Source organism: Babylonia areolata, chromosome 5, assembly GCF_041734735.1.
Source record: "Babylonia areolata isolate BAREFJ2019XMU chromosome 5, ASM4173473v1, whole genome shotgun sequence".
In the NCBI taxonomy this organism is placed as follows: Eukaryota; Metazoa; Mollusca; class Gastropoda; order Neogastropoda; family Buccinidae; genus Babylonia; species Babylonia areolata.
In genome coordinates this window covers 22,859,746-22,869,745 of record NC_134880.1, presented here as the reverse complement: position 1 = coordinate 22,869,745, position 10,000 = coordinate 22,859,746, and the positions used below count along the sequence as shown (strand labels likewise).

Here is a 10,000-nt window from a genome sequence, read left to right as displayed (position 1 = left end):
ACCCTTGCATTTCCATTTGAACATAAAGCATCCATTCACACCAACCATGCAAGGAAGTAAATAAGCACTGGGGAAAAGAATAACAGGGGAAAAAAAGATTTAAAAAAAAAAAAAGAATCTCAAAGAGACATGGTCGGAGGAAGGTGTCCGGATGGTGGGGTGGATGTGCAGAAGGAGAATAAAAATTCAAACAGACAATTTTGTCAACACATGATTTCTGACAAATACACTAACATGCTGATCCTTTTTCACATTTTTTTTTGTTTTGAAAATCAATGTCATTTCCTTTTTTATTCAAAAAGTGGAAAGGGTTGAAGGAAATATACCTTCATACCTAATATAAAAAAATAATTTGCTCTGCTAAAAATCACACACACACACATACATACACATACTTATACATGTATACACATATAGATAGATACAAATATACACATACACACACACATACATGATTACAAGAGGTGAGGTAAGATACAACTGACTTGTCTATAAATGTACAGAAATGTGTCTTGAAATATCTGTCATCTCTCTTTCTTTCTTTCTCCCACTTGCTCCTCTCTCTCTTTCTCTCTCTCCACCTCTCTTTGTCTCACTTTCCTATCCATCTGTCAATCTTAGTGTGTGTGCTTGCATGTTTGAGTGCCTGTGCGTGTGCGTGTGTGTGTATGAGTGTGTGCGCGGGTGTGTTTTCATCATTCGTGTCCTTCTGCATGAATACTTTCCCTCTTCATTTATGTGTGCGCTATTTGTGATGGGTGCAGATTAGCAAGGACAGACTGGAAGAATAGGTTGTGCCTATAGGCTGAATACAAAAAAAAGCGTTGTGAGTTCTGAGTTCTCTGACACACCTTGTTGGCAGTGCTGAGGTCGATGTTGTTGGCCATCTCCGACAGTTCCTTCAGACCGTCCACGTTGCCCTCCTCACTGGCACAGAACAGGGCCGCCATCACAAAGTTCTCTGCCTTGTCCTGAAAACACACACACACACACATGTCCTCCCTGTTAATTATCAAATCTATAAACTACTTTTCTTTTTTTCTTTTATTGTGGTCCAAAAATTTTTTAGGCATTTTGATGATGAATGATGATTGTATTGTACTGTATTGTACTGTATTACTCTTTTTCGTCACAACAGATTTCTCTGTGTGAAATTTGGGCTGCATCCCAGGGAGAGCTGGTCGCTACACTGAGAGCACCACCCATTTTTGTTGTTGCATTTTTTCCTGCCTGCAATTTTATTTGTTTTCATATTTTGTTGCCATGGGTTCTTTTTTGTGCACTAAGTGCATGCTGCACTGATAATGAATGACGATGGAAGTGATGAAGATACTGCTACTGGAGACCATTCAGATTTGGGACTACTTGACAAGGCTGCACTTTGCAATGGGTGGGAAATCATTTTCAGTTAAGTATTTTGTGAAGGATTCACTAAGACTCTCAAACTAGGAGGCAAGATTGCTCCGACTCTTAGTGCTGCAGTCTTTGGGGCTAGCTGGCCTTTGGGAACCATCCCAGCACCAACTGTCCTAAAGCTCTCTCTTGGCCGAGAGGGTGGGGATGTAACTTGGGGAAGACGATCTCCACTGTAATCAATTTTCAGCCCAGACAATTGGGACAGCAGCTGTCTCCTCTGCTGTTTCTGTGGTCATAGTTGGACATGACGACTATAGATCATACTCTCATAATATATATATCCCGACATCAACCAGACAGACAGAAACAGACACCTGCAGCATTGGTCAGGAAACTAGAGCGACACTCCCAAAGACACATCCATGAAGTGGTTGACCCTTGACTGTGTGGTCCCAGTCTTCCCATCTGAGCCCCAAGCACATTCAGTTTTGGGTTGAAACCCCCCACAGGCTTATCCCCCCCCCCTCACCCCCCGACCCCTCCTCCCCACTACACACCCCACCAAGCCCCCACACCCCAACTTCTAATGGTGATCAAACCGTTTTGCCATGGAAGCTGGTTAGCATGCAACTTTTATTGAGCTGCCTGTCATGCAAGAAACGGAGCCTGTTTGGATGCACAGTGTTAATATATATAATATACACAGAACAATGTTACAGTCCAACCTTCAGCTGTAGGAACACTCAGGTGGGGGGGTGGGGGAGAAGAGGGGTAGAGAGAGATAGAAATACATGAGGACACACACACACACACACATATACGTGTGTGTGTGTGTGTGTGTGTGTGTGTGTGTGTGTGTGTGTGTGTGTGTGTGTGTGTGTGTGTGTGTGTGTGTGTGTGTGTGTGTGTGTGTGTGTGTGTAAAGAAGATACACATATACAGACACAGAAATCAGAACTGGTTCAATGCACATCCTCCTCAGGCCACAGAACAAAAAAAGGGAATGGAGAAAGGCATGGGTTGGAATTCAATAACAGAGAGAGAGAGAGAGAGAGAGAGACAGACAGACACACACACACACAAACACACAGGAAGACAGAAAAACAGACCAGAAACAAAGCACAAAAAAACAACAACAAAAAACAAAAACAGAAATAGTGCCAAAAACAGACATGTATGTTCTCAGATAATGGACACCCCCCGAACCTGTCAAAAGGAACAAAACAAAAAACAAAACAAAAAAGTCACAATGTCAGTCAGCCTCAAGGACTCCTTTCTATCACAGCACCATCTGTCCCCAGTGTAACAGTTGCTGCACTTGTAGCTGAATCCCTTATCACCGTGCCCGCACCACACCGCAACTCCCCGCTCCATCCCTTCCCACAACAGTGCACTGTCCCACCAACACGCTGGTCAACACTCACTGTCTTTTTAACTGCTTCATAGCCAGGAAGTCTAGCCGCTACTTCACACACACACACACACACACACACACAAGGATGTTGTGTATGTGTTCCCATTAACCCCTTCACTGCTGCTGATCAGTGAGCGGGGAAAATGAAGGGCTGTCACCTCACTGAGTGTGTGAGATTTGACGGAGCTGTTTGTTGGGAGATAAGATATGACGAGGGAATTGTGTGGATACTATGCAGAGCTGATATCCCCCCATGCCCCCCCCCCCCCCCCCTCTAGAGGAGTCCTTGTTGGACATGAGATGCATGCAATCAAACTGGCACTCAGACAGTTCCAACTTCATTTCGTTTCTCTCTCTCTTTCTCCTCTCTCTCACTCTCTTAGCAATGATGAAGAAATTGTGTAGAAACTACGCTGAATCGAACCCCCACCCCCACCCCTCTCTCTCTTTCTCTCTGCGGGCCGGGAGGCAAAATGCAGGAGCAGATCTTGCTGACAGAATTCAGATGACATTTGGAGGAAAGACATTTTTTTCTAGGAAAATAAATAAGAAACAGAAATCGTTGTTTTGGTTTACCTGAAGAAAGTATTACATGTTTGCCAATGAGGGATTAAATTCTGCCTGTGCCCAACGCAAAAAAGAAAAAAGAAAAAAAAAAAAAGTAGAAGAAGATATCACAAAGCTTACTGGTTAGGGTGTCAGTCATCACTCTGTGGTTTTAGACTTCTACATCTTTGGGATTGCATTACGTTTGTTTTGTGAAATCAACTGCACCACTGACATGTTACACAAAAAGTTGTCACCCGCCCTTCAAACTCACGCCACACAGATCTCGTTTTACCAAGGTTTAGGAGTCAAGGGGTTAATTTCCTTGTGGACATTGCATCCCTTCAGTTTTTAAATGGTATGAAAGGTACAGCAACTGCATTTTGTAGTTTAGTGTTTAGGTCTGCATTGCGATTTCTGTCAGGGATTTCATTCCAAAGTTCCCCTGTTCAGCATTACAGACCCTGCTACTCAATGCATATCAACTCATGTTGCTGTAGGGGAAAAGGTTACACATGGAAGTTACTGTTACCGTTAAGCTCTCCTGGGAAATGTACTGATTCAGAAACATGCTGAGTACAGTAATAATGCATGGTCAGGAAGCCACAAAAGCTCAACCCACTTAAAATAAAGGCTACAGGACATTAATTCTCTCTCTCTCTCTCTCTCTCTCACATATACACACATGCACGCACTCTCTCTCACACACACACATGCACGCACTCATACACCCACTCACACACACACACACGAGGTAAATGCTGTGTATAAGTGCGCGCATGCACACACACACACACACGAATATAGATGAAGAAATGTGGCATGAAGGCAAGGAAAGTTTACCTTAATGTTTTATTAACTGGTAATAATTATATACATTACTATTCTTTTAAAAGCACGATCTTTTTTTGTTGTTGTTGTTGTTGTTGTCAATTTAGAAAATACATCATATGCAAAAGGACGTTAAAATAATGTACCATTTGCTCTTAGCTGACAATCATTAGAGCACCGTTTGATCACAGCCATGTTTCCCTTCAGGTCATCATTAATCTTTTGCACTCAAGCGTGCCACATCTAATGGCGATATTACACTGTAAAAGCCACAGAGCTGTTCAAATATAGTCCAGCAAACAATTCACAATTCAGCTGTCCATGATGAGCTTCCTTTTTGTCACACCCGCTCAACGCTAATGAGCATGACAATTAAAACTGTCGCAAATGGATTTGTCAGACATGGCTGGTGGCACTACGACTGTGAACAGAAACACGCATTCATGTGGCAAAACAGGTTTGTGTGTGGCAGTGTGTGGATGAACATCATGCGAGGCTGATAAATAAACGTCTGTCATGCTTACCTAGGTTTTTATTATCATTTTTTTTTTTTTTAAATCACAGAAATGAAAGTTTGGCTTAAGAGACACACACCACACCACAGAAATGAAACTTCTGCTTTTGAGACACACAGCATACCATACAAAAGCTAAATCCTGCCAACATCAGACAATTTGTGCCTTTACAGTTTACATGGATGGTGGCTTTGCATCACTCACATACTTATGTGGTGTAAAAACACATGTATACATTATGTACTACCAACTTATTTCTCAAGGTTGACAGAATTGTGTAATTCTGTAAAAAAAAACCACAACAAAAAACAACTTGCCCAGTGAGAAAAGTAAAACACCAACAGCTGTCATACAATCCTTGCCATACAACCCATGGATATCTGTATTGATCATCTGTTTCCAAGGGGGGAGAGACATCTCGCATCATCATCAAACACAGTTATCCATGGTAACATGGTCAGCAAATAGTGATGGTTTCCGTTATCAGTTTGTGTATGTGTGTGGGAGGGGAGCAGGTATGCATATAATTATATATATATATATATATATATATATATATATATATATATATATATACACACACACGTCTAAAAGTATGTTTATATGTATGTGTGCATTGTGTTGAAATGTGTGTGTATAGTTTGCTGGGTAAATCTTGGTACATATATATATTTACAACTTTGATGAATTTTTTTTTCATATTTAACTATCATATCTATCGTAAACTACCTGGAGCAGTTTTCTGGATAGAGTGCTATCATATAATCATCATTATTATCATCATCATCATCATAAGTGGTCAGTCACTTTCCAGACAGAAAGAAAGGAAGGAAGGAAGGAGGGTAGGAAGGAAGGACGCGGTGGTCGTGGGAGTGTGTTGCCGTGTGTAAATAGAAGAACTTTGCGTCTGAAGTGGGTGAGTCAGACACACAAGGTTGAGTGAGGGGCTAGGTGTGGGTGGGAGAAGGCAGGCATAAGACCTGATCAATATCACCTGTGCACCGCAGCACAATCAATGGACAGGCATCCGGAGCGGTGTGGTGCAATAAACGGGGACTTGTCTGAGCTCTCTTCCTCCTTTATGCTTCAGGTATTGTAATGGTCATACAACATTTTGTAATGGCTTTAAAAAATTTTTTTTGTCTCCTGTGGTATAAAGATATGCTGTAGCATACTAAGGGGGTGGGGGTGGGGGGGGGGGGAAGGAGAGAGAGAAAGAGAGGGAGAGAGAGAGAGAGAGAGTGAAAAAGAGAGACAGACACTAAGACACAGAGAATGAGACAGAGGAGAGACAGACATTGAGAAAGAGATAGAGCAAGGGAAAAAAAGAGAAACATGAGACAGAGAGACAGAGAGAGGCAAAGAAAGAGACAGGGAGACAGAGAGAGGCAAAGAAAGAGACAGGGAGACAGAGAGAGGCAAAGAAAGAAAGAGACAGAGAGACCGGGAAAAAAAACAGAAAAGAGAAACGGAAGGAAGAGGGTAAGAGAGAGCTGGAGGACAACGTGGAAGATTCAGATAGAAATGATAAGTGATTAAGAGAGAGAGAGAGAGAGAGAGAGAGAGAGAGAGAGAGAGAGAGAGAGAGAGAGACAGACAGACAGACAGACAGACAGAGACAAGGAGACAGAGTGAGAGACAGACACTCTCTCTCTGTGACAGGCAGAGTATGAACAGAGACAAGGAGAAGGAGAGGGAAGGACGGAGGAGGCGGGTGATGGGGGAGAATGAGAGTGAGAGCGAGGTACAAAATGAAAGATCCAGAAAGATAAGCAGATTCAAAGTAAGCGATTGACAACACACACACATACACACACACACAGAGACAGACATACACAGACAGAGAGAGACATTGACAGTGCCGGGTGGAGAGAGAGACAGACAGAAAGACCGAGAAAGAGATAGGTAGCGTCTGACAGACAGACAGACCGAGAAAGAGAGAGGTAGCGTCTGACAGACAGACCGGGAAAGAGAGAGGTTGCGTCTAACAGGCAGACAGACAGATAGACAGACAGACAGACCGAGAAAGAGAGAGGTAGCGTCTGACAGACAGACATACAGACAGACCGAGAAAGAGAGAGGTAGCGTCTGACACAGACAGACAGACAGACCGAGATAGAGAGAGGTAGCGTCTGACAGACAGACAGACAGACAAAGACTCACACGGCCTTGAAATATCTGCGAGTCGGAATAATCCTCCTCCGCCTCCATCCTCACGTGGTACTAAGGAACGGATAAAATATTAAACTTCCACTACTTATAGGTAAAGTCACGTTTAGCCTTTCAATACTATTCAGTCGGTATCAAAGGACCACACGGACACCACCACCACCACCTCCACCACCACCATCACGGCCACTATCACCCTACACGTTTTCCCTAGCGCGCTGCGGACAAATCTTGCACAACTCAAAATGCAGCACATTACCAGCTTGGCCACCTTCAGGGTGTGTATGAAGTTCGTTGCTCTTTTGTTGCTGTTGTTGCTGCTGCTGCTGCTGCTGCTGTTGTTGTTGTTGTTGTCGTCGTTCCCTCTCTATCCATACAATTTATTCCTCCTCATTCCCTATACTATCCACTGTAACAGATCTATCCGTCCATTTCAGAGCCCCCTCACTATACTCAATCCATTCATTCAATTCGATAAAAGAGCACACAACGCCAGCTGACACACACGTACGGTACCGGGATATATAACAACGTGTAACGCACAGACACGCCGAAGTCACATGGAGGGCAGAGACCACCAACACCGCAGCAACCAACCAATCACGCTTTTAACATCAACATACACAAAAACTACAGCTATATAGCATAGCCATACAGCTACAACGACTCGTGTATGTAGGGGGTAGCATTCAATTTACGTTTCACACACACACACACAATGTAAATATCAGTAACAATCCCAGGTCATAATCCGGTGTGAATGACTGATGCTGGCGACAACAATACTCCAGGCCAGACCAAGCTATAACTCCATCGCCTCGCGCACGTGCAATACAAGTCCTGTCACTTTCCCAGCTGGAGACAGACACACAGACAGACGGTGACTGTGCATGCACACAAACCTGCAGCATGCACACAACCTGCGAAAACCTGTCACGTGGTTCAGGATCAACACAGCTCCCACCCACCCGCTATCCCCCACCCACCCTGTGCGCTCTCCCCCCCCCCCCCCCCCCGCCGCCTCTCCCACCCATCCCACGTTGCATTGTGTTCGCACGCATTGATTTTTTGTGTGTGATGCATATCGTACGCCGAATGGCGCAAGTTAAAGCCTGTTGCACACGAAATTTAGTTGTTGTTTTTTTAATTTCAAAATCTTTATTTTTTTTTATTTATTTTCAGAAGGATAGAGAGAAAGATGCTGGTTAGCGCAAGAACAAAAATTAATTATGAGGCTCCTATATATACACACAGTGGAGTGTAGGGACGTGAGCTCTTAATTAAAACAACGTTTATAAGCAATGAAGGACAAACATTGGGTGTCCCCTGATCGAAGGTCTGATTACACGCACGCAGCACAGCGGCTTTCTGGGGCGTTGGCTTTGTTTCCAATTCCACCCACAGTCGTGTAGCAGGCTGGTCTGTCACGTGCGCGCGCGCGCATACACACACACCGTCATACACAAGCACGCACACATACACACACACCCAGAATGGTTCCTGGCTTCAATTTTGAAGTCTGAGATACGATCATTTTCTGCATGCTTTTGTCGTTTCAATAACTTTCTAGTGTGATCGTGGTGCTTTCATATGATCCAATGATCGACGTTAAATGTATGCACAAAACTGCCCCTTCCTATCTCTGTGGCTGCCTTCACCTCTACACTCCATCTCGCTCACTACGATCGGCTTCGGATCCACTCTGTTTACGCATACCCTGATTCAAACACTCGACTGTTGGCCGCCGTTCTTTCTCTGACTCTGGACCTTGCAATTGGAATGAATTTCCTCTTTCGCTTCGTCAAGCCTCCACTCTCAGCTCTTTCAAGTCTGGCCTTAAAACCCACCTCTTCCCAAAATAGCCTCCCTTGCCTGCCCTTCCTTGTCTTTAGTTTCTCCAGTTTTAGAGTTATGCATGCATGTGAATGACTGGTGTGAAAGCGCTTTGATTTGTCTCTGCACAAGATTCAGCGCTATATAAATACCATTATTATTATTATTATTATCCAACCAGTACGTTAAACAACAACGACAGCAACAACAAAATCGCCCCGCTGTAATTGGTTGCATGGGCCAGTGACAATTACGGCAAACTCCACTGTCTTTTACTCTTACAGTCACTAGTCTGGACCCGTTTTGTGGATTGTCACTGTACTGGACACGTGATGCTGTCATTGTATGGGATCTGTTTTGTGGACTGTCATTGTATGGGATCTGTTTTGTGGACTGTCATTGTATGGGATTTGTTTTGTGGATTGTCACTGTATTGGACACGTGATGCTGTCATTGTATTGGATCTGTTTTGTGGGCTGTCATTGTATTGGACACGTGGTGCTGTCATTGTATGGGATCTGTTTTGTGGACTGTCACTGTATTGGACACGTGGTGCTGTCATTGTATGGGATCTGTTTTGTGGACTGTCACTGTACTGGACGTGTTTGGTAATGATAATCAAGACATATATGGAAATGGAACCAGACACGTGTTCAGCAATGTGAATGAGACTATTAAACACACAACTGTAATGTCAGCGCCTGTCAGTGTGTATACAGACAAACATCACCAACATGGGCTGCTGCTGCATTCGTACTGTCATCGATCCTCCCTCCCTCCCTCCCTCTCTCTCTCTCTCTCTCCACACAAACATAACACTCATTACAAGCCGATCTGATTACTTTATCATCAGGAGGAGCAAAAGTAGTTAACAATTAAAAACCAACAACAACAACACACACACACACACACACACACACACACACACACACACACAACACATCCCCATGTGCACACAACACCAACACAGCACGTGACACATACATAAGTATAGATATACGCAGTCTCCCAACGCCGTTTCCACCCACAGTGTGGTCGGTCCAGAACATTAACAGAAACGGTCTGCTGCTTTTTTCGTTACCCCCCCCCCCTCCCGCCCCCCCCCACCGATCCCCCCTTAACCCTCCCAAAAAGGGAACTAATTGGCTTCTATTCTGAGACAGTAGCGTGACAAAGAGCACAGGAGAGAGAGAGAGAGAGAGAGAGAGAGAGAACACTGACATGTTGAGAGACAGAGAGAGAGAGAGAGAGAGAGAGGAGAGAGAGAGAGAGAGAACACTGACATGTTGAGAGACAGAGAGAGAGAGAGAGAGAGAGAGAGAGAGGAGAGAGAGAG

At 44.0% G+C, this 10,000-nt stretch overlaps 1 protein-coding gene across 3 annotated transcripts in view; it reads right to left on the bottom strand.

Annotated features, from left to right (window-relative positions):
* LOC143281989 (death-associated protein kinase 1-like) overlaps positions 1 to 10,000 on the bottom strand; it is a 207,700-nt gene that overhangs the window by 48,015 nt on the left and 149,685 nt on the right. For all 3 annotated transcript variants that reach the window (XM_076587372.1, XM_076587373.1, XM_076587374.1), the window contains one exon: positions 852 to 971. In XM_076587372.1, coding sequence (XP_076443487.1) covers positions 852 to 971 — 120 coding nt within the window. The remainder of the gene's footprint in view (positions 1 to 851; positions 972 to 10,000) is intronic.